The sequence below is a fragment of the Eschrichtius robustus genome, chromosome 14, assembly GCF_028021215.1.
Source record: "Eschrichtius robustus isolate mEscRob2 chromosome 14, mEscRob2.pri, whole genome shotgun sequence".
NCBI classification, from domain to species: domain Eukaryota; kingdom Metazoa; phylum Chordata; class Mammalia; order Artiodactyla; family Eschrichtiidae; genus Eschrichtius; species Eschrichtius robustus.
The window spans coordinates 31,112,140-31,137,743 of NC_090837.1; the positions used below are offsets into that span (position 1 = coordinate 31,112,140).

At 38.1% G+C, this 25,604-nt stretch overlaps 1 protein-coding gene across 1 annotated transcript; it reads right to left on the minus strand.

Annotated features, from left to right (window-relative positions):
- On the minus strand, positions 1–25,258 carry NDUFV2 (NADH:ubiquinone oxidoreductase core subunit V2). Its single transcript, XM_068563315.1, has 8 exons — positions 25,124–25,258; positions 18,102–18,167; positions 16,122–16,184; positions 15,918–16,034; positions 13,667–13,835; positions 11,830–11,939; positions 7,097–7,173; positions 1–154 (listed from the first exon to the last, which is right to left on the minus strand). The coding sequence occupies exons 1-8, from the start codon at positions 25,175–25,177 to the stop codon at positions 61–63; spliced, it is 750 nt and encodes a 249-aa protein (XP_068419416.1). The 5' UTR covers positions 25,178–25,258; the 3' UTR covers positions 1–60.
- Between the last annotated feature and the right edge of the window lie 346 nt (positions 25,259–25,604).

The following is a 25,604-nucleotide window of genomic DNA, read 5'->3' on the forward strand; positions in this document are numbered from 1 at the left end:
TAGATAGATAGGAGATTCATATTTTATTTCTCCAGTGACATATTTACAGTTGAATATAAATTAAAGGTCTGCTTGCACACCAAAGCCAGGTCCTTTAGGTGGTTCAGTCAAAGAGGTAAGACCTCCAGCTGGCTCACATGAGAAGCGTCCACTCCTGAAAGGAAAAGTAACATTAAATTGACTGCTAATGATTACCATTTATAACTGTTACCTCACAAGAGCCCAGTTAAGTAACTATTTCTCCTCAGAAAACTAGTATGGATTATTTAATCCAAACATTACAACTGCCGCAAGATTTTCTCTTCCTAAGGTTAAATATAAAAACATGAAATATGAAAAATATAAAAATACTACTAATACTAGTTCCCACTTACTGAGCAGTGTACATACATCACTGGCTCGTTAAATCTTTACAACAATACCATGAGACAAGGGACACTGGCCAAAATATTTTACAGATACAGAAACCAAGGCTTGGGATGATGCAGCATCTGCCCAAAGATCATAGCTAAGAACTACAGCAAAATAACCTAGCCCCAGAGGACATTTTAAAAAAGCATGTTTTAATAAACTAGAGCACTACGTTTATTCTTTTTGTATTTGAATTTTATTTTGACTGAGATCTACTGTCGCAGGGAATACACAGTTACACACTGCATTTGGAAACAAACAAAAACTGGATTCCTTGAGAGATTTGAAGATTTGGGAGGATGTCCCTTAGAAGCAGTAAAGACAAAATCCGTTTGTATTTTTGTTTTTAAAGGCTAAATTATTCATATTAATTTTTCAAAAACAGGTTCCAGATCAGGGTGGCTACCACAGCCACAGAGAAAACATGAACAGGTCCTCCTATAGTTCTATGAAGGGAGGCAGTGCAGAGGTAAATGAACCTGTCTTCTTTTCACCACCACACATACTTTCCCAGGTAATCGTTCAGGCTCAACCTCTGCCCTGTCTGACCTCTGTTGCTAGAGCCTATCTCAGCACCTACTCCTGTTTCACCCTTCTATTCCCTGGCTTTGCTCATTTACCTTGTTCCTGCCACAAATTTCAGCTGAAGAACTTATTCAATTAAATCATTTTATTCCCTCTGGCTTTGCCCTTCACACTCTGTCATCAATCTTATAAGTCTATTTTTAGAGCCCTAGAAAATCATTTGTTGAGGGGACAGGAAAATGACACCACATAGTCATTTATAAGATCTTTTAAGCTATTACATTACATAATGCGAGTAACTAAGTAGTGTATTATAATAAAGAATACCTACAAAGTCAGAAATTAGTTAATATATTTGCATTATAGGTTCACTATGAAAACCAGATAAAAAAGCAGTTACTGTACTATCTGTTACAGCCTAAAATTAAAGTTTTAGGGTAAGTAGCAAAATGATATCTAGCTTTAATAAACAGTATTTCGCTTTGTAATTTTTTTTTATGTTGACTGGTAGCACAGGTACCCTTGCTGCTCTTTGACTACCAATGAAATAATGAAATTAATCCATTTTGGAGGACCTTTCTTCTCCTTTACTAGGTTCCCTCTTGTGGTTTAAGCTCAGCTACCCTCTTTACCAACACAAAGGATCAACTTAGGAAGATTAAAAAACTGAAGTTTCTGGAACAGTAAATAGAATTAATCATGTATACTGCATGAGCTCTTCACAGGATTATGGAATTTTATACAAGAAAGTAACTTTAAGAATAATCTGGTCCAGTTTCCTAAAGTTTGTTCCACAAAATTACCATCCCATAACATACTTTAGGGGAAAAAAGGGGGTTCCAGTCCTCTGTTATGCCTGCCTGCAAACTTTCGCCTGCCCCCACCATTCACAAAATGCACATTAAAATACTACAAAGGCTGTAAAATACTCCAGTAAAGCCTACAAACTTGGTTTAATCTACTAATCATGTAACTTTCCTCCTCACTTTATCTATAAACATGCTTCAGAACCCTAGAGAGGCCATGATCTAGCCCCACCCATTCACCCGACAGCCACAATTTACACCCAGATTTTCACGTAATAAAAAACAAAAAATGATTCCCCCGATATGCTTAAAATACCATCTATTAATTACCTTGTTCTCTTCTTACAATTAAAAAGGTAAATCTGGTTTTTTAGCCATTCCAACACTACTTGCACAGTAATCATTTTAACTCATTTGCATTCTAGAAAACTTGGCCTTTCTGTACATTTTTTATGGCTTAAAAAAAGTACTTCTTGGGCTTCCCTGGTGGCGTAGTGGCTGAGAATCTGCCTGCCAATGCAGGGGACACAGGTTCGAGCCCTGGTCTGGGAAGATCCCACATGCTGCGGAGCAACTAGGCCCGTGAGCCACAACTACTGAGCCTGCGCGTCTGGAGCTTGTGCTCCGCAACAAGAGAGGCCGCGATAGTGAGAGGCCCGCGCACCGCGATGAAAAGTGGCCCCCGCTTGCCGCAACTAGAGAAAGCCCTCGCACAGAAACGAAGACCCAACACAGCCAAAAATAAATAAATAAAAAATAAAAATAAAAGGAATTCCTTAAAAAAAAAAAAAAGCTACTTTATGGAAGTTTAGTGCTTATTTTTTTTTTTAAACCCAGAAATCCTTATTTATTTTTTAAGTTTTATTTATTTATTTATTTATGGCTGTGTTGGGTCTTCGTTTCTGTGCGAGGGCTTTCTCTAGTTGTGGCAAGCGGGGGCCACTCTTCATCGCGGTGCGCGGGCCTCTCACTATCGCGGCCTCTCTTGTTGCGGAGCACAGGCTCCAGACGCGCAGGCTCAGTAATTGTGGCTCACAGGCTTAGTTGCTCCGCGGCATGTGGGAACTTCCCAAACCAGGGCTCGAACCCGTGTCCCCTGCATTGGCAGGCAGATTCTCAACCACTGCGCCACCAGGGAAGCCCCAAGTGCTTATCTTTTTAATATTACTGAGATACATGCACCACTGCCCCTACATTTAGTATAAAAAAACCAGTGACTTTATTGTCTAGAGTTTATCATCAATCACCTATATCTTTTGTATATATACTTTGTAGCCTATCTATACTTTTAAACACCTCAGATGTTATCTGTACTCCACAGAATTCCGTAAAATTTAAAATATCTTTATAAAACTAAATATGAATAATTCAAGTTGAATTTAAAATTAGTTTTAGATAATCCATACTAAAAAACAACCTCTATCTATTAATTAGTAATTGGAAGCAGGTTTAGAAGTTATGTTCAGTACTTTAATTGAAAATAAGAACAATCTCTAGGGACTTCCCTGGTGGTGCAGTGGTTAAGAACCCGCCTGCCAATGAATGGGACCACGGGTTTGATCCCTGGTCCGGGAAGATCCCACATGCCACGGAGCAACTAAGCCCGTGCGCCACAACTACTGAGCCTGTGCTCTAGAGCCCGCGTGCCCTAAAGCCCGTGCTCCGCAACAAGAGAAGCCACCGCAATGAGAAGCCTGCGCACCTCAATGAAGAGCAGCCCCAGCTTGCACAACTAGAGAAAGCCTGCACATAGCAACGAAGACCCCATGCAGCCAAAAATAAATTAAAAACAAAAAGAATCTCTAGCACACAAATATTTATAAATGTCAAAAGAAAGAATGTTGTCTTACCATCAGTTTAATATTTTCTTTCTAGCCATCATTTACCAAAATAATAAAAAAGCAGTTTTGAACCACAAAGAGATAGCAATCTTTACCAATTTTGGCCAGAGTACACCTTATAGTGGTACTCAGAAATCAGTTACCACTGAACCAGTTTAATTTCTCTAATTACTCAAAGACTCACAACCTCTTTCAAATATTTGGTTAATTTAAAGAACAGCTATAACTATTTTGGTTACTGCTATCATCACAGTCTCTCTCAACAGCCAAGAAATTAACTTGGGGAAGTTCTTATTTTCACATGCTGGGAAGACATTCTGAATTACCATGTCCAGATACACTCTTTACATATACCACTGATGGATGCTCTGCAATTACTGAAAACTAAATAGATTTATCTCGGCTATTTATTTATTTATTTATTAAAAAAATTTTTTTTGGCCACACCGCATGGCATGCAGGATCTTAGTCCCCTGACCACCCATGCATGCCCCCTGCAGTGGAAGCACAGAGTCCTAACCACTGAACTGCCAGGGAATTCCCTATATCAGCTTTTTAAATAAGAGGTGATACGTAGGAAATAAAAATAGGTTGAGAAACCAGTAATTCTTAAAGTCTTTGGCTCAAATCTAGAACACTGTCAAAAAAATCACATTGAAGAACTATTTACAGTTACTGATAAGCAACATCCCTATTATTATTAGGTGTCGAAAATGCTTTACTGTGGTACTTAGTTCCTGTTTATTAATGTTAAAATACAATGTTATAGTATCTCCTGTATTAAAAACAACAACAAACTCTTAATTTCACCGCTGGTAATCTCATCCAGACATGGCTTTAAATACCATCTATAATAACTAATGAATCCCCAATTCATATTTCCAGCCCTAATGTATTCCCTAAATCCCAAGCTCATATCTAACCTTTCCGCACTCTACCATGGATGTCTAAGTAGGCATCTCAAACATGCTAAGTAGCGTGTCCAAAACAAAGTGACTTTTCTTCCCCAAAATTGCCCTACCCCAAATCTTCTTCATTTTAGTTAAAGGAATCACTGAGGTACTCAGACTAAAAAGCTAGAAATCATTCGTAATTCCTCTGCCCTACAACATCCACTAAATTTTAAACTATTCTTTACACAGCAACTACGACAATAATTTTAACAAGATCACGCATATCATTCCCTACTGAAAACACTCCAACAGCTTTTTATACTTAGGATTCAACCCAAATTGCTTACCTGGGCCTCTACCTACCTCTCTGACCTCTTCCACCACTTTCCTCCTTGATCACTCACTTCAACCGTACTGTCATCTTATTTTTCCTCCAGGACCTTAATACCTCCTCTTTCCTCTCCCTCTGCAACATTGTTCCTCCAGCTCTTTACATGGTTCCTTTGGGCTTATCATTCAGGTCATTAATTCACCACCTCAGAAAGGCCTCACCTGACTAAATTTACCTCCAGTCATCCTTCATCCCCTAACCTGTTTATTTTCCTCCTAGCATTTATTATTCAGGTATTACACTAGTTGTCTCTCTCCATCACTAGACTATAAAATATATGACGACTTTACCTTGTTCATAATTTGTATGCACAACGTGAAATAGTGACTGGCACACAGCACATATCCAGAAATATTTGTGAAACAAATGAATGCTGAGGGAATACAATAAAGTAGACAAAGCAGCTATCTGTCTGTTTGTGTGGCAGGAGATTTAATGCTGGATTAATGTTGTCATCAATAGATCACGAAGTTCACAAGAAAGGAAGGAGGAGGGTCTAAGCTCCAAAAGTATGACTACAGAATTAAAAACAATACCTAATCAGAAAAAAAGGGGACATTTAAAGAAACCAAGTGGATTTCACAAGGAAATGTACACCTGAGATATTAAAACAAAGTACCCCGAAGTTCAAAGAAGTATTACGGGTTTAAGTACAAATACAAGAGTAGCACGAACTTATTTTAAAATATCCGAGTCCTAAAAACAAGCTAAAGTTTGTGAAAAATATTATGAACTTTTGTTTTTGGGCAAGGGGCGGCTACAGTTGAAGCAAGTATAAGTAAGGGACAGGACCAGTGGCTAAGAGAAATATTGTAATGTTAAATGACAAAAGGTTTCACTTCAGTAGCCTCCATAAAGGAGACTAATTCTTCACAGTGGAAATGTTTTATTCCTAAAAAATGTTTTCAGTGTAGCCCAAGTAAGTGAGGAACTAGGAAGAGAATGCCAAACGTCTTTAAACAAATTCAAGTGTTGAAAGAAGTGTATGTTTTTTAGGGGCCAGCTTGCCTTTACTAAACTTGTTATCCTGAACTGACCTCTTTTTCTTATTAGGTAGGGTTATTAGTCGGTCAGAACAATGAGGGAGTAATTCTCAGTACTTCTTGCAGACTCCAGAACCATGCATACCCTCTTGACCTAGTAATTCAACCTCAGGGAATCGTTGTTTGTAACAAAAAGAAGGAAAATATATTTTAAAACAGGGTAATAAAGAGCACATCATAGTTCTCGCAATACATTAGAATACTATATGGCCTTTAAAACCTATATATATGTTGAGACAAGGAAAATTTTATATGACATAAGCAGAAAAAATACAAAGGGAATATAACTATAAAACCATGCAAACATCGCTAGTATTGAGAGAATTTTAAGTAATGAGAACACTTAGATAAGGAATAGGGGTTTGTTTAGCAGCAAAAGTTCAGGTTCATAACTGAATGAGGAGTAATTAGTAGTTACTAATTACTGCAGTTACACAACTGCAGGATGGGAGTAGCCTGGATAAAACAATGTCTAAGTTGAAAAAGATCTAGGCATTCTAACTGACTGTAAGTACAATTTAATGGTGTATCTGAAGTAAGAATTGATGTAATTAGGCTGCATTATTATAAGCATGATGTCTGGAATAAAGAAGACAGTCCCACAATGCCCCACATGCTAATAAGTACATATCTCAAATACTGTGATTAGTTTAAGTATCACATTAAGAACTCATTAGCCAACCAGAAGACCTGCCAAGGAGGGAGACCAAAACTATGTCATATAAGGAAAAACAATGAAACAACTGTGGATATTAAATCTGAGAAAAGATACGGGGAAGATGAGATAGCTATTTCAAGTAACTAAAGAGCCGGCATTTGGAAGAGATATAAAAATTATCTTGTGTTTGTTCAAAGGACAGAACCTTTGGACCTTTAGGTGGAAATCAGAGGGAAGACAGACTTTGGGTCAAATTCTGGCAGTATGAACTTTTAAGCAATGAAATAGATTTCTATTTGTAGTACATTTCCCTTCTTTATAACATCCAAGTAGATACCAGATGATTATCTGATAGGGTTATGGACCGGGGAAAAAATCATTGCTTTAAATGACAAGTTGATTTAGATAGTATTCAAGGCTCCTGAAAACTCCTATGGACTTAGGGTTTAAAATTTTAAAATTAAGTCTACATGAAAGACTAACTTAGGTTAAGCCATTAAAATTTATTAAAAAGAAATAAAAGGATACCTTGGCCCAGGTTTTGGGATTTTGCCAGCCTTGAGTTCATCAATAATTTCTTCAATATCCTTAGGTGTCAGATCCTCCTAGAAAAAAAAAGTAAAATAGTCATATTAAAATTACATCCTACCTCAAAATCAGTGTAAATCCCTAATAACTGTCTCAGCTCACAAGTTAGTTACCAAGGCAGCAACAACTGAGTAACTCCTATACATAGTCTGTCCTGCTAAATGCAATAGCAATAGGAGCTGCAGCCTAAGAGGCAGCACAGAGCAGTGCTTTGAAGGGAGATAGTTCTGCATTTGAGCTGAAGTCCCAGCACTTACTAGCCAGCAATCTGAGGGAAATTACTCAGCTTCCCCAAATTTGTTTCTTCATTCATAAACTGACTTCAGAGCGTTTTGAGGATTAAAAGAGAAGATAAATAAAATAGAACACTGCCATGCACATGCTCAACAAATGCTATGTCCTTGAAGAATCAGTGAGATGCAAGTAGTAATTAGCACCAGCAGTCATAAAAAGTAGATGCCTAATATCTATCCCTAAGCTAAAGATCTAATACCCTAGTGATATCTTCTTTATTTCCCAGGTAAAATTCACCCTGTTGCAAACGTCACTTAATTTTCGAAAGGAAAAGTAAAAAACTTATTTTGGACACATTTATTTTAATAATCCTGACCCTCCAATCCGTTTCAACCAGAGCAGCTTTGTACTTTGTGCACTATACACCTGTGTAAAATTCTTACCTCAAGTGTTCTGTTATTTAAAATAACAAACACAATTAAAACACATAGACACACTCCTACCCCTGGCTGCACCCTAGGATTAGTCAAAAGACAGTCAAAACAGAATGGGGCAAGATTAAACTAATAAAAGTGCCTAAACTACATTATATCCCCTCTACCCCTCCCAAACTGTTAAGTACTTAAGAAAATGTTTTTAGGACCCTGGTACTATGCTAGAGAAATCATGATTCAGTACTGTATATTCAATGCCTAGCCTCATAGAAGCCCTTTAATATAGAATAAACATTTATAAAAATAAGAACTGCTTAGGGTGCAACAGATGCTCAGAACCTCAAAACTAGAAGGAATCTTTGAACTCACCTAATGATTTTATCCACCCCAACTCCTTATTATGAAAATTTGAAAAGTATACATGAATAACCATATTCCTTACCATATCTGAATTATGTACACATATGCCTTTTGGTTTCTTTTCTTTTTTTTTTTTTTTTGGCTGTACATTTAAAAGCAAGTTGCAGACATCATGACACTTCACCCCTAATAACCACAGCAGGCGGGCATCTCCTAAGAACTTTTTTTTGGCCTCACTGCACAGCTTGTGGGATCTTAGTTCCCTGACCAGGGACTGTACCCAGGCCACAGCAGTGAAAGCCCAGAGTCCTGACCACTGGACCGCCAGGGAACTCTCAGAACATTTTTAAATGTTCTTAAGTAACACAATGTCATTACCACACCCAATTAACTAACAATAATAATTCCTTAATAAAATCAAATGTCAAGACCATATTCAAAGCTACCCAACCATCCTCAAAATGTATTTAATATCTCTCTAATCGGTATCCAATCACAGTTTATGTGACTATTTCATTTTATCCACTGGTCAGCTGACATCCATAAAAGTTAACTGCCTTGGGCTTCCCAGGTGGCGCAGTGGTTAAGAATCCACCTGCCAATGCAGGGGACACGGGTTCGAGCCCTGGTCCGGGAACATGCCACATGCCGCGGAGCAACTGACCCCGTGGGCCACAACTACTGAGCCTGTGCTCTAGAGCCCATGTGCCACAACTACCGAAGCCCGCATGCCTAGAGCCCATGCTCCACAACAAGAGAAGCCACCGCAATGAGAAGCCCACACACTGCAACGAAGAGTAGCCCCTGCTCAATGCAACTAAGGAAAGCCCGTGTGCAGCAACGAAGACCCAACGCAGCCAAAAATAAATAAATAATAATAATAATAATAAAAAGTTAACTGCCTCACCAAAGACCATACCACTACTAACTGAATCTCTTGCATAAATCCGCAGTCTACTATATTTAGACTTACAGTGCTTCATACAAAGCCTTGACTGTCTAATTCCTGCTTAAATTAAGATCCTCATGATTATGAGTAAATTGCAGAAAAGTGGGAAAAGGGTAAGTTATTGCCATATTTTTAAAGGAATTTTTTTTTTAATATGAGAAAGAGAAGGTAAGAAATTTGAATCACCATCATTAAAATGAAGAAAACCCCTATAGGTAATAAAAACATCCTAGAAATGTAAAATGCCAAAGAAGTCCAATTTCATCTTCATTAAAAAAAAAAATTGTAGATTTCCATTACAGGCATTATGGCAGTCCAGCTATCCTGACTGAACGTCCTATTGTAACAACTAACAATGCTGGATAAAATTTTTTTAAAAACTTAAAAATTTTATCAATATCAAGGCACTGACAAGAAAAAAATACCCAGAGGCCAAAAACTCAATGAAAACTTAGGGAGACAGTGGAACAGCAAAAAAACTTGGCTTCAGGGTCTCATAGCCTAGAGGGGCAAAGGACAAATCTCCAGGACACAGGATGTCATCCAAACCATGTAAAGCTGAGACCCCCAAAAGCTATACCCTCAATATAAGGGAAAACTAGAAATTAAAACTGTCCCTCAAAAAAACCCTGCTACTCTAGAACCTTACACTTTAGGGGAAGAAGAGGGGAGGATATAAGAAGAAGGGATTTCTTTTGGGCCAGTAGTATTTCCAGGAGCAAGAGAGAAGCAAAGTCAATCCCTTCTTGAAGTATCTACCTTCAACACAGGCCTTAAAAGAATTTCCATAAACAAACTTCTAAGGATTATGAACTAACAAGATATTATGAATGACAGCCATGATATAATTAGGGTAGCAAGCAATTAAAACAAGGTAACTAGAAAACTCCACACACTTGGATATTAAGAACACTTCTAAAAAACAGAGGTCAAAGAAGAAATCAAAATGCAAATTTAAAAATATTTAGAACTAAATGATAAAAATATTACTTACCAAAACTTGTAATGGGACTTCCCTGGTGGTCCAGTGGTTAAGAATACACCTTCCAATGTGGGGGACACAGGTTCGATCCCTGGTTGGGGAACTAAGATCTCACATGCCGCAAGGCAACTAAGCCTGTGCACCACAACTACAGAGCCCATGTGCTCTGGAGCCCATGCCACTAGAGAGCCCATGCGCTGCAACTACTGAGCCCACTCACTCTGGAGCCCATGCGCCACAACTAGAGAGAAGCCCACACACCACAACAAAAGATCCCACAGGCTATACTAAGACCCAACACAGCCAAAAATAAATAAATAAATAATATTTTTTAAAAAAAGAACTTGTGAGGGGCTTCCCTGGTGGCTCAGTGGTTAAGAATCCGCCTGCCAATGCAAGAGACACAGGTTCGAGCCCTGGTCTGGGAAGATCCCACATGCCGCGGAGCAACTAGGCCCATGCGCCACAACTATGAGCCTGCGCTCTAGAGCCCACGAGCCACAACTACTGAGCCCGCACACCTAGAGCCTGTGCTCCGTGACAGGAGAAACCATCGCAATGAAAAGCCTACACACCGCAACGAAGAGTAGCCCCCGCTCAACAAAACTAGAGAAAGCTCGCACAGCAACGAAGACCCAACGTACCCATAAATAAATACATAAACAAAATAACTTCCTTTAAAAAAAAAAAAAAACTTCTGAGATCTGGCTAAAGCAGTTCTTAGAGTTATGATACAATCTCTGTCAAATTTTTAAAACACACAATATAGTATTATTAGCATGCCTAGATACATGTATTTTGAAAGTTTAAAAAACATGTACAGGAAAAACACAGTTTATGATAGTGGTTATCTCTGGGAATGAAAGGAAAAGAACAGGATTTTGAATGGGGGTGGGGGAGGTTTACCCTCACCTATAGTTTATTTCTGCGCATAATAATGATAAAAATTATAATACCTAAAGCAAGTGTGGCAAAATATTATTATCTATTAAGACTTGGTGGTTATTTTTTGTATTTATATGTAAATTATTAAATTTTTCATTATTTAAAAGATTTTCTAAATATTTATTTACTTTTGGCCACGTTGGGTCTTTGTTGCTGTGCGCAGGCTTTCTCTAGTTGTGGCGAGCGGGGTCTACTCTTCGTTGCGACGTGCGGGCTTCTCACTGCAGTGGCCTCTCTTGTTGTGAAGCACAGGCTCTAGGTGCGTGGGCTTCAGTAGTTGTGGCACGCGGGCTCAGTAGTTGTGGCTCACAGGCTCTAGAGCGCAGGCTCAGTAGTTGTGGTGCACAGGCTTAGTTGCTCCACGGCATGTGGGATCTTCCCGGACCAGGGCTTGAACCTGCGTCCCCTGCACTGGGAGGCAGATTCTTAACCACTACGCCACCAGGGAAGCCCCTATTTAAAAGTTTTTAAAATGTGTCATTATCTCCTGGAGTTAAATGCAAAAATGTTTAATGATAATAATTTTTTTAAAACGTTCTGGTGGACAACAATGTGGGAGCTAAAACTGACATATTTTATGTAAAGTTTTTCTATTCTTTGATTTTTAATAAAGTTTGGAAACCAGGAAAAAAGAAACCTTCTAGATATTTATGCCAACAGTTTCTTCTAAATGAATAATTCAGAAACCAACATCCACATGACAAGAAACCAAATGTTTAAAATATTTTAAATATAACATCATACAACTTTATATTAAGTAAATACTCACATAGTAGTTGTCATTTATTTGAACCATTGGTGCATTTACACAGGCCCCTAAACATTCCACTTCTACAAGAGTGAAAAGTTTGTCAGGTGTAGTCTCTCCAACCTTTATTCCTAAAAATATAAATAAGCACTGGTAAGGACCAGGTTATATTTTAATTGCAATATAGCTTAAGAACCAAAAAAAAAAACCAACATAAAAAGCATATATATAAAAAGTATTTACAGAGGCATATAAAAAGTATTTAAGAGCATTAAATTTCTTAAATTAAACAACTCTGTATAGTTATTATAGAACATTCAAGGATTTAAGTGGACTTGTTCCTTTAAAAACAAATTTCAGAGGACTCATCTCCAGTGTTTGTTGTTACATAACAGTGCATCAGACCATATTATCTTCATTTTGATCATACTAATTAACCTACTAAAATCAGTCATACGATCAGACGGGCAAAGACTCAGAAAACAGCTAATGTCAAAGATCATTAAGAATGTAAAGAAAATAGGTACTCTCATATCTTTAGGGAAGGCATTTTAGCAAAATATAGTAAAATCTGACCCAGCAATTTTACTTCTTGTAAACAACCTTCGTGTACAATTGGACAAGTATGCAAAGACATGTTGTATACATGAAAGTAACTGCAGAATAATTTAACTTATAATAGAAAAATGAGGCACACATATTACAGCCAAAATCAAGTGCAAAAAGCAAACAGACATATTACATTTATGTATTTTATAATGAAAATAATTAAAACAATATAAAATCTAAAACTAATATACCTGTTATCAGAATTTGTACCTTGGAGATGGCAGGGTAGGATTTTGAGCAGACTTCAGACTTCTGTCTTACATACTTCTATACTCTCCAACTATTTTTACAACATGCAAGTAACAACAAAATTAAGAGACACCTCCTTTTACTTCATTTGATATGTATAGTGATAAATGCAACAATGGCAGTTTTATATAATAAAATGCCCTTTTAATTCTGTAAATGCTACTGTAATAACATCTTTCTTTTTTAAACATCTTTATTGGAGTATAATTGTAATAACATCTTATTCCAAATTTCCCTTCCTGAAGCATTCTTCCTATTCTAGTATCATTTTTGTTTTTAAAATAAATTTATTTATTTTTGGCTGCATTGGTCTTCGTTGCTGCATGCGGGCTTTCTCTAGTTGCCGTGAGTGGGGGCTACTCTTCATTGTGGTGCTCAGGCTTCTCACTGCGGTGGCTTCTCTTGCTGTGGAGCACGGGCTCTAGGCACGCGGGCTCCAGTAGTTGTGGCACTCAGGCTTCAGCAGTTGTGGCTCACAGGCTCTTGAGCACAGGCTCAGTAGTTGTGGTGCATGGCCTTAGTTGCTCTGCGGCATGTGGGATCTTCCCAGACCAGGGCTTGAACCGTGTCCCCTGCGTTGGCAGGCAGATTCTTAACTAATGCGCCACCAGGGAAGTCCTATTCTCATATCTTATTTGTTCCAAGTCTTGTTTGGAAGGATACAAGGATGATATAGTCACTTCTTTATGTGCCACATGCTATCACATAACAAGTGAAACTTTATTTTCTAAACAATGAAAACTTTAAAACTTCGAGAAGCTTTTAAAACATACTCAATGGTTAAGGAAGAAAACATGAAAACTCAGCTTTGAGGAGGAGAACTAAAGAATACAAAATAGGAAGCAATAATGGTGGGCAAACACAGTAAGACAAAAATTTACTTGTGAAGTACAGAGCTAGTAAGATGGTAAAAGTTTGAAAATACAGGTAAGAAATAGGTCAAATCTCGAAAGACAACTCTATTTTTTCATAAAATTTATAAATATACTGTGTCCCATACCAAGCTTTTTCTGAATGGCCTCCAGTATGCTGTCGGAGTTACGAAGCATGCAAGGCGTAGTAGTGCAGACTTGAACATGATACTTTCCAACTGGCTTTCGATTATACATTGTATAAAAAGTTGCTACTTCATATACTCTCATTGGAGGTACTTGTAAAACTTCTGCAACCTAAAATATTTTAGAATAATATGATTACAATATTTATTAATTGAGCGTATTACTTCAATTTGGTAAAAACCAAAAAAGTTCTTTGAAAGCAGAAACTATATCTGTATCTGATAACTGCGAGGCTAAGTCCTTCAATTTTGACACTCAAAAATTATACATATATCCAGGTTCTGACGTGAAAAAAGAACTCATTAAATAGCATTTCAAATGACAAATATATTAAACTTTCTCTTATCAGGGATTCTAAAAGAAATGTATTCTCAAAAGACATCTAATCCCGGCTCACTTGTGCAAGATTAAAGTAGCTATGCTAAATTTAATTTAGTGATACTAAACCAGGCTTATATGTCTGAATATTTCTCTCAAAATACACACACTGGGGCCTGACCAATGGAATAATTGTAAGGCCCTGATGTTTAATTGAAAAAGCCCCCCAAAGCTGCTGCTGTGCACCTCCCTATGCCTTAGTGATGGTTAAGGAAATGATGCATGAGCCTCTGGATTTTGTTTTTGTTGTAAGTTTGGGCTTTTCTTTGCGGGGGGAGGGGGACAGTAACATTAAAAATCTCAAAGTGGAAAGAATCTTGATTCTATTCTCTATATGCTATTTCTTGCCTCTCACACATATACATCCAATTCTAAATAGAACAGGACAATATTTTTGAAATGTTCTCACATTAGTTTCTCATTTATTTTATTTTGCTCTGCTAAGCTTGACACTCAGCAAGACTTCCAACAAGCTTACCATTATTAAAAACAAATTTTTCAAAAAAAAAAAAAAGTATTTATGATTAGAAACACATCTAAATCATTATTGAGAAAGTTGGCTATTATAAAAATAATGTAAGGAATTTAGAAAACCCCCAAACATATATGTGATTTACTGGAAAAAAAAAAGAAAAATAAGCACCTATGTTTACTAAGTATGGTATCAACCAAACTTGCTTTATAACATTTTTCATAGTAAAAAAACAAAAAACTAAAGGTCCACAACAGTGTTAGAGTACTGTACAAAGTAAATAAGAGATCAATGAGCTATATCTAAAATTTGCATCCAGGATTCCATTAGATAAATTGAGGACATTCCTATACTCTAAGAAAGATGATAATGGTCTAACCTAATAGTTAGACTTTAGAAAGTGAAAAGGAGAATGAAGTATAGCAGATTCTCTGCAACAGTCAGTCAAGTAGAAAATACATAGAATTAGAAATGATTCAGTCCCAGCTCTATCACTTAGAAATAATAATATAATAATTGGAAGAGCTCTACCTAGTTCAAAATCATCATTGCAGATGAAGAAGCCCAGAGAAAAATCAGATCTCTTAGTCCAAAGTAAAATATGTTTTCCATTATATCACACTGGCTTATTAGTCATGTGATTCTCACAAGAATCAAATAATATAAGGTTTTATATGGCACTTTGTAAATGATACACTGTAACATAATACCATACAAATGTAGTTGTATTAATAGGATATGAAAAAACTTGAAATTTGGATTACTGCTGAAAACACTATTAGGAAAAAATGAATCCTAAAACATGCATGAATATATTAACCATATTTAAATGGGTCACCCATAAGATTTCTGTACGTTGTGGATTCCAAGCTGCCATAATCAAGTGTCGTAAATACCATGTATTATATGTATTTTGTTAAAGCCTGTAGCCAAAGATGCAGAATATTAAAAAGATTCACATTAGCTGTGAGCAGATCCTTTTCTGTGCAATTCTAGTGTTTAAGCAGTACATTCATTTTCAGAATATCTTGACAGCAAATTATACACATTTGGGATCTTTTATTATTATTGCCATTTCTCTCAAAGACAGAAGAAAAGAAAGCCTCTTTCACTATAATGCCTTTACTACTTCTTGCAAGGATAAAAAGCTCTACCCTTTCAGTTCTCTGCATTATTAAGGGAACCAACAAAAACATAAATGTAATTTGAGGTATGAAACATATAAATAATTAAAGGGCTTCAAACTCCTGGATTGATATCAATGAATGTCAGAGAAATTTCTACATAAGGAAGTTACTATACACAATCTCTCCTCTTTTTGAACTAACACAAAAATGAAGTACCTTGTTCATAGCAGAGATGGGCAGCCATCCATTCTGTCTTTGGGCTAAATCCAGGACTGGAAGCACAGCTGCTGCTTTATGCCCTTCTGGGTAGTTTTTTACAATTGCCTCTATCCTCTGTATCAAAGAAAAAGCACTTGTTTTTATACATCTGGAAGATACTAAATATTTTGTAAATTAATTATAATGTTAATTTAGTCATACCTTATAGTTTTCCAGTGTGAAATCAAATGGAGTATCTGGGTTATTCTCAGGAGTATCTCTGTGCTACACAAAGGAAAAAAAATGTTTTCCAAAATTATCAAAATTCCCTCAAAAGTGTGAATTTATACTTTACTACTACTGTTCATTTAATCTCTTCGTTTTAATTCGAACATGGTATACATCAACCTATCCTTGCATCAAGAAGAATGGCTAAACTAATTATGAAATACAGATCTGATGAGTATGATTACCAAAATATTAGCAGAATTCAAAAATTTAGAAGTTTTCAAAATCATCCTTTATAGGTTACGAGAAGTAGCTTTAGGATCAAAACCCAAAAAAAGCATTATCTAACTTGATTAGAGAATAAGATCTTCTAATGTAATCTAATTACAAAAAATTACCGATTATTGGAAGTCTTATGAAATTAAGACACAAAATTTTTTTTAAAATTTATTTATTTGGCTGTGCCGGCTCTTAGTTGCGGCACGCGGGATCTTCGTTGTGGCATGTGGGACCCCTTTTTTAAAAAAATTATTATTTATTTATTTATTTGGTTGCGTCCGGTCTGTTGCGAAAGGCAGGCTCCTTAGTTGCAGCTCACGGGCTCCTTAGTTGCAGCACGTGGGCTCCTTAGTTGCAGCAGGCGGGCTCCTTAGTTGTGGCATGCATGTGGGATCTAGTGCCTGGACCAGGGATCGAACCTGAGCCCCCTGCACTGGGAGTGTGGAGTCTTAACCACTGAGCCACCAGGGAAGTCCGGGCATGTGGGATCTTTAGTTGCGGCATTCAAACTCTTACTTGCAGCATGTAGGATCTAGTTCCCGGACCAGGGATGGAACCCGGGCCCCCTGCACTGGGAGTGCAGAGTCTTAGCCACTGGACCACAACGGAAGTCCCTAAGACACAAAATACTGAGTGTGAAAATATGTGCCTTTTTCCAAAAGAGAGTGTACCAGATTGTCAAAGGGACCTACCTCCTACTACAAAAGCACCATTTCTTCCCCACACAACAGAAACTAGCCAACAGCTAGTTTTCTGTTACAGAAACTAGCCAACAGCAAGCTTTATTTCTTCTCCAAAAGAGCAGGCTCTCTTCAAACACTGACAAGAAATGGCATGTCAACAGGAAATCAAATGAGTCACACTGAGATTAACACTTACATCAATTAATGTTTTGTATGTATGGTGAACACAGAACTGAATCCCTTAGTAAGTTAACTCTCAGAGTTCTGGTTTTTCAAGGACATAGAAGAGAAAAAAAGCGGAAACTTTGGACAATGATCTCGAATGTTTTTAGACAAAGATGACAAAATACAAAGCAGGACTCTACTTATTAATAGTATAGCTAACTCATTTATTAAGAGTCAGCCTAAAAATAATTCATTTTCCAAAATGATACCACTAACTCTAAATCATCATACACGTCCACTAAATTGCCTTTAAACACTAGATTGATTCCTAAAAAATGTACCTTGTCACAGAAAGGGGATACATATCTTAGCCTTTCTGAACTGTGCAACCAAGCTAGGGAATTCATCGACCTCTACCTGTAGTGAAACCCTGGACATGAAAAACATAAAGGCCAACTGCCAATGTGTTCGCTGTATTACTAAAATCTATGAGTTTCAAGCTAGTGCCATTCTGGGATTCCCCAAGTTGCAACCTCAGAATCTTCACTGAGCCAACATGAATGATTTTTAAGAACCTAAAGTGTGACAAGAAATCAGGTTAGGTTCACAGTTATTTCACCAAGGAATAATCTAAATTCTTATTCCCAGAGTTGCCCTGGTATCAATTTAAATTTGAGAGGTTTAGATGGAACTACACCTCTTGAAATGTAGTGAATTCAATTAGCTATGTTTAAATTCCCACAATGGCCAGCAAATACCAAAGACACTGGTGTTTAAGATATGTTGTGTTGTATCTACCCAAATTTCCAAGTCCTTCCATTCTGAAGAAATCTAAGTAATTACTTACCACAAATAAGGCTCCTCCAGCTCCATCCTGCACAGCTGTCTTATGCAAATTCCTTACATGTCTTCCCTAAAATTTTAAGAAAGTTTAGTAAATCAAAAGCCTTATGAAATTTTAAGATCCATAATTTAAAATAATAGAATCAACTGATAGAAGTAGAGTATCTTAAGAGATATGGCCTACCACACTACACCATGCCCACCTCTATTTCAGGAGAGATATAAGGAAATGGAGATTCAAAGGTAAGGTTACTAACTTGCCTAAGGTAACACGCAAGAGTCAGTGGAAGAACCAGAATGACAACCTAATCTCCTGAGTCGCATATCCTTTCTCCTACATTCTTTTGTCATGCAATTGCAGAGTTAATGTACCATTAACTTACTGCCTTTCACTTTTGTCTGAATCAAGTTGGATAGCTTTCATTTCACAAACATGTTTTCATTCTGTAAAAATGAGTTGAACGTACACCCCCTTTTCAATTCTTTACTACCTTAGTTTAGAAACTCCAGCCATAAAAGTAGTTTCAGAAAGCTTCTTATAATGCTATGCAGATTGACCATTGCTTTGGAAGGAATCCATTTGATTACTCTCTATGTTGCATTTCATTTCTCTTTGCCTTATTGCTTCTCCCCCACTTCTACCTTCTCTACCCTCTCCCTGAAAAGCAATTCTACCGTTGTTCAGATATCCTCCAACTTCTGAGTTCTACTAACCACAGATAGTAGAACACTGGATTAAACAAAGCACGGAACTGGCAAAGAGCTGGACAATTCAAAGGCAAACATAACAGACAAGGAAGCAAAAGCAGTGACATAACACAATCACAGATTTTCTCCCCTAGATCCAAATAATATTTCAGTGGAAGAAATAAGTTTACACAGAACACTTGCTTTAATTAACAAGAAAAGACCCAGGTACAGAATGTGAAACATAGGTATAAAATATGGGAGTGATAAATATTTTCAGGATAATGGGGGGAGGAGGGGAGAATTTGATCAGCTGTGGTGCACAAAGGGGCTTCAACTATGTTGGTTTTGTTTTCTTTCTTAGGCAGCAAGTGGATGGATACACAGTGTTCATTATATTCTTTTTGCTTTTTTGTGTCTGAGATATATGATAAAAATTTCCTTTAAAATAAATGCAACACACACAACACACACACATATTTTACATTACATATTATGTAGCTAAGAAAAATATTTCTTAAAAATGACATAGAAAGAAGTGTTTGTGGCACAATCATAACTGGAAAATATCAAGGTTAACCAAAACAAAGAAGTATAAACTACCATCCCAATATATTCAATATAGACATTAATGAAAATACTAGATGGCCTTAACAATTAAAAGTGCTTATCTTGTTATTATGATGTTAACAAGATTATAAGGGACTCTTATTTTATATTTTGTTTTCTTATATTTTTCTCTATTTTCTAGGTTTCTTTTAGCATGAATTGACAAACTGAAAAAAATTCTTATTTAAAACAAAACGTTCATCAAGTACAAAATGAAACATCTACTGTTAATCCTATTTCTCCTTCCAATTTCCCAGTATATCAAAATAAACACCACCAATCTCTAAGTTAGAATAGCTTCAGTTTTGATCCTTTCCTCATTATTCCAGGATACGTCACATACTTTACTTAAAAATATACAGATAATCTTGAAAATTGGTCTTGAGGCCTATGTAGCGGCATACAGGAAAATCTATTTTGAGGCACTCTCTGGCTGACCTGTAATTCTGCATATGCACGTGAATTTACACACACACACACACACACATATTCTCTCTCTCTTGCTCCCCAAAATAAAGTGTTTTAAAGTCCAAATCCTTGAAGATAGACTACATACTGACTGAGAACAGTCAGGAAAAAGTAGTTAAGTTACAGAAACGCTGGAGTTACAGATATTATGATGATGATGATTTTTTTTTTAATGGAAGATTTTGGTTTAGATCACCATGCTGCCACTTGCTAACGTGTGACCTTACACAAGTCACTTAATTTTTTTGTGTCAATTTCTGTATCTGTAAAAACAGGGATACATACTTATTGAAGTATTTTGAGGTTCAAATAGTCAGGTACTATATAACCTTATCTCTGAAGATACTATAAACCTGTTAAAGCGTTACTACATCTGCCTAGCTGATATGGGGATAAAACATTTAATAACTGAACAATGGAAGATTTAAACTGCATTTTGAGAACAACTGTGCTGTGTTAGCTAACTAACACAGAGTCACTGTCACTACTTGCCTGCTGTAAGTCTTCTCCCTTCCTTCTTAAACCCTGAAAAAGAAGCTAGAATTGAAACCCACTATTAATTCTTCACTATCAAATTATATTCTTGTTTATGAAAAAAAAAGTTTCTTGAATTTTCATTTGGAGTTCAGTGAATTCAACTGGAATTCACTGAAGTATAGACATTTTCAGAGTCTAATGAGAAACTAGACTCCAGTCTAGTGAAAAGCCTAGACTCTATTCTAAGCAGGGGGGAAAATTCAGCTTACTCTTCAAATCAGTCCCGCCTAGCTAAGTTGTTTTTTCCAGTTCTAAGACGATTTCGTCCTAGAATGCTTCTTTCTTCTAAAAGTGAAACTGAATTCAAATGGCCCATTAAGTAGGGAAAAGACTACTTATAATTCAAACTTTTTAAAAATTGAAGTATAGTTGATTTACAATATTATGTTTCAGGTGCACAACATAATGATTCACTATATTTATATATATATTTATACATTATACTTTTTATATATTTTTAAAGTTATAAAATATTGGCTATATTCCCTGTGCTGTACAATATATCCTTGCAGCTTATTTATTTTATATATAGTAGTTGTAACTCTTAATCCCCTACCTCTATCTTGCCCCTCCCCTCTATAATTCAAACTTTTAATATCTTATTTATTCCTTTATTGGAAATGCCTGATGTGGATATTATAATGAATGTAGTAAAATAGGTGAAGTTCCTAAAGATATCAAAAAACAGGGCAGCTTTGAAAATGGCCACGTGCTAACTTGCTATGAATGAGTAACAGTGTATGCCCAGTTGAAAAACAAATGAGGGCTTTTATCAGTTTACCTTCACTATTTTGCTTGCCTTTGTTTTATAAACAAATTGAGCCCTTTCTCTACTATTTTGAAGAAATCACCTTTGACATTAAGTTGCTAAAATTCTGTGTTAATGTATATATATTTAGGTTTTCTGTAAGAAGAGAAGAGCTGCATTTACTGTTTTAAAAAAAAAAATTTAAAAAAACACATAGCATATATAGGGAGACAGATTAGAAATGAAAAGGCCTGCCTCCCTTGGCTCACAAAATCCCCACATAGGTATTATTATCATCCCTTGTTTTACAGATATGGAAACTAAGGCTCAAAGAAGGAAAGAAAAGAACTTTCCCTAGATCACACAGCTAAATACATGAAAAGTCAAACACAGGTTTTTCTGACTTGAGGACACGCCTTAACCACTAAAACTAAGTTTTGTGATATATTCAAATATACATAGGAGAGTTTTACAAATGTTCTCCAAATAAAGTTCCATCAATAATTTAACTAAAAATGTTAATTTGGATTAAAGAAATGTAAGTGATTTTACTAGCATTGTGAGAGAATTACCAAGTAAAATTTGGCCAAATTTTATATTATATAAAAGCTAAAACGAACAATTCAGGTATTAAAGGAGCATTACAGATTAAGATAACCATATTAATGGTCACAATATTCGTGATTACTTTCAGCCATCTTGCCCATAAATTAAACAAAGCATTCTTTACATATCTAAAATCCAATATGGATACCCATAACACTCCAATGTCCTAAGGAGAAGAATACTTCACAGAAATGAAATGTCCAAACATCATTTCAGTCAGTCTCACCTTCACCAATTACTATAACCTTAGGGAGGCTGCTCTGCTTCTCTGCACCTAGGTTTGCTCATCTATAAAATAACAGGAGTACCTATCTTAAAGTGTTAAGAAGATTAAATGAGATGAAGTGTTTAGCATACTATTTTTATCCTTACACTGGAGACTGAGTTCACATCTCCAATATAAAGATCTGAGTCTGTAGTGTGCAATAGTGGCCCACTGAACCTCAGTGAATAAACTTAAAATGCGTTCATTTTCTCTTTCCCCTAAACTGTTTAAGGCTGTGGCAGGCAAGAATAATGGTGCCCCAAAGATACCCACATCCTAATCCTGGGATGCTGTGGATATGTTAGTATACACAGCAAAAGAGGACTACAGTTGCAGATGGAATTAAGGTTGCTAATCAGTTGATCCAAAAATAGGGAGATTTTCTGGATTATCAGGGTGGGCCCAAGGGCTCTTAAAACGCAGAGGAGTGAGCAAAGTTAGAGCAGGGTCAGAATGGTATGTGAGAGCTTGACCTGCCCTCGCTGGCTTTGAAGATGGAAGGGGGCTATGGACCAACAAAGAAGGGCACCTTCTAGAAGCTAGAAAAGCCAAGGAAACAGGTTCTCCCCTAGAATCTCCAGAAAGGAAGGCAGCTCTACCAACACCTTGGTTTTAGCCGAGTGGGACCCATGTCAGACTTTTAACCTACACAATCATAAGATAATAAATTTGTGTATGTCATCAAATTTGTGGTAACTTGTTACAGCAGCAATAGAAAACTAATATAAATGCCCTCTAATCTCACTTTTCCTCCTCCCTCCCTCCCTTCCTTCCTCCCTCTCGCTCTCTTTCTTTCTAAAGAACTGGGTTAATGTCCTAGAGCCAAAATGTAGATATTGCAAAATCAATGGAATCTCTAATGGAATAGGAAAACACTTCATTCTACAAAACTTAAAATTTAGGAAGAAAAATGCCACCAAAGAACGTTCTACTTCTAGTATGGCTGAGTAGATTATTATCAGGCCAAACCACTGGGTAACAACTATGAACTCTGGACAAAATATTTTTAAAAAAATTAAAAACCAAAAATCTTTCTGAAGGCACTGAAGAACAACCAAATGCAGGCAGACACATGAAAGGAGTCTAGACTTAGAAGAAGCCAATAAGGGTTTTTTTTTTTTTTTTCTTTACATCTTTTACCATGAAGGCAGGCCCCAGTCTATCCCGTGCTGGGCAGCTAAAACTCCAAGAGAAAACCTGCAGCCTTAATGTCCTGAAGTACCACAGGAGAGGCTGGGACAACCACAGGAGAGGCATAGGCAAGTGGAAAATCCCAGAAAAGGAAAAGCCAGAGAGGAGAAGCCCCCAATTCTGTGGCTGACTCCAAACATGCATGCACACAGGGCAGACTCCAAACAGCCCAGCTAAAAGAACTGAACCAATATTTGAGCCACTGCCCACAAGGGAGCCAGACTGCAGTTCAAGTTAATTGCCTGCCTGCAACAACTACAACAAAATATTCTTTGGAGGAATTAAAAAGATCTAGAGCCTCTATGACATCATTCACAATGTCCAGGATACAATCCAAAATTACTCAATATAAAACAACAAAAAAGGAAAACAACCTATTTTCAAGAAAAAAGACAATGGAGATTACCAAACAATAATTTCAAAACTGCTACAACAGTGCTTAAGGACAGAAAGAAAAACATCTTCAATAAATGAAAAGATAGAAACAGAAACTATAAAAAAGGAACCAAATTAAAATTCTAAAACTGAAAACACAAGCCTTGAAAACGCCACCACAACTCTCTCACCCCTACGAAACTAATTAGTGGCTTGGGAGAGAGGCAGTGATGAGTTGTAAAATGGTGTCAACATTACAGAAAACTTTGGGTAATTACTGAAGATGGAAATAAACCTATTCTGAGTAGCTATTGCTCCATATTTCATAATTTTTAGGCAATTCTTGACAATCGCTCAATAAGGTATTACTGCACTTTACAGAAAAGAAAAACAGAGCTCAAGGAGATTAAGAAATATGGCTCAAGGTCACACAATTAGTGTCTTCCCCTAGACACAGTACTAAATTCTGGATATTTTTAAAGCAATGACAAGCTGAATAAAAGCCTGTGGCTGAAGAAATTGGCAGCTAGCTAATAAAGGAGCAATTATAACAAAATAAGCAATTTCTTTGAAAATGTAAATGATTTCCTTAAATGTTTCCCTTTTAGGAAAGGAACTTTATTGGTGAGACCACTTTACTCACATCTTTCCTGACTTTTGCTAGGTCATTCTGATATCCCACTATTTGTAAAAGGCTAGAAGGGCCTGGTTAGAAGGGCAGTCACGGAATGTCACCTGTCATTATTATTATCCACAATGTTACCTGGAGCCCAGCAGGTAACAGTAGAACCTCAAGCGTTTATTGAAAACCAAACTCTACAAATTAGAATATTCCCACTTGACAGCCGAGGACACCAAGTGAGAACAATAAGAGCCCAAAGGCACAAAGGTGGAAAGACGGTGCACCCACCATCCAAACTCAGGTCTCCCTGCAAGGCCCTGAGCTCATCCTCCGCTACTGCGCACCACCGCCCTCCCTTCTGCCGAGAACTGATTCAACCTTTCTACGTTACTGCTGGGGGAAAGGCTGCTTTCCTTCCGGTAAATGCCCCGCCGTCATCCTCGTAATTTCTGGAACACGTTCTATTAAGTTACTGCGAACGGGTGTTTCACCCCGAGAGTCAATGTCCTTTCTAGAGACGGGCTTGGATGTCAGGAGCGCGAGCGGCCCCGACGTCCTCCGGGTGCGGGACGCGGTGACGCCATCACTCGGCCAACTTCTCCACCTGCCAAGGGCAGTGCTGCTAGGGGACCCTGGGGCCGCCCAGCGCACAGACTCGGCCTGCTAGGCGGGCGGAGGTCCCGGCACCGCCCTCCCGCCTCCCGTCCGGAAGGAGGCCTCGCGCCCGCCGCAGCCGCACCGCCGACCCCCTCGCTCCGCGGCGACGCGGCCTCCCTGAGGAGGGCGAAGGCCGCGGTGTCCTTGCCGCCGCCCGGGGTCCCGTCCGGGGCCCTGGGCTCCCGCGTGCCCGCTACAACAGGAGGCGCGGAGAGAGGGGGAGGGCGGCGGCAGCGCCCGCGCTCATTCGAGCCTCCTTACCCACTGGGCGGCGAAGCCGGTTGCACGGGCCCGGAGCGCCACGGAGAGGAACATGGCAGGCCAAACTGCGGTCCTTCGGGCCGCGCCAGGTACAGTCCCGAGCGCCCGGCACGCACGGCGTGCGCGCCCCCGAGCCCACCCCGCGCGCCCAGGGCGGCGGGGGCGTGCGGGGGCGGCTGGGGCCAGTGGGCGGAGACTTCCGGGGCAGGGGTGGGGCCAGGACCCGCCGGCGCCCTAGAAGGCGGGTTCCGCGGGCCGCACCCGGGGCCCCCGCCTTGAAAGATGTCCCCTGGCAGCGCCTTGCGCTCCGCCAACCCGGATTTTTGGGGTGAGCCTCCCTCCTGGAGTCTTAGGAGGATTTAACCGCCTCCTTTTTGATTGTGGTTGCCTAAAAAAAAATTCCGCTCCGTTCCCCTATAAGTAGTATGTTACGAATTGCAGAATTGAAGATACAGGGGCTGCCCCCCAGTGAGCTGGGCAT

What these genes read in the sequence shown, in the direction of transcription:
- NDUFV2 (XM_068563315.1), bottom strand. Translation starts at nt 25,177, where the DNA reads ATGTTCCTCTCCGTGGCGCTCCGGGCCCGTGCAACCGGCTTCGCCGCC. An exon ending in CCGGCTTCGCCGCCCAGTGG is followed by an intron (nt 18,168 to 25,123) that starts GTAAGGAGGCTC and finishes TTAAAATTTTAG; the next exon opens with GGAAGACATGTAAGGAATTT. An exon ending in GGCCATTCAGAAAAAGCTTG is followed by an intron (nt 11,940 to 13,666) that starts GTATGGGACACA and finishes TTATATTTTTAG; the next exon opens with GAATAAAGGTTGGAGAGACT.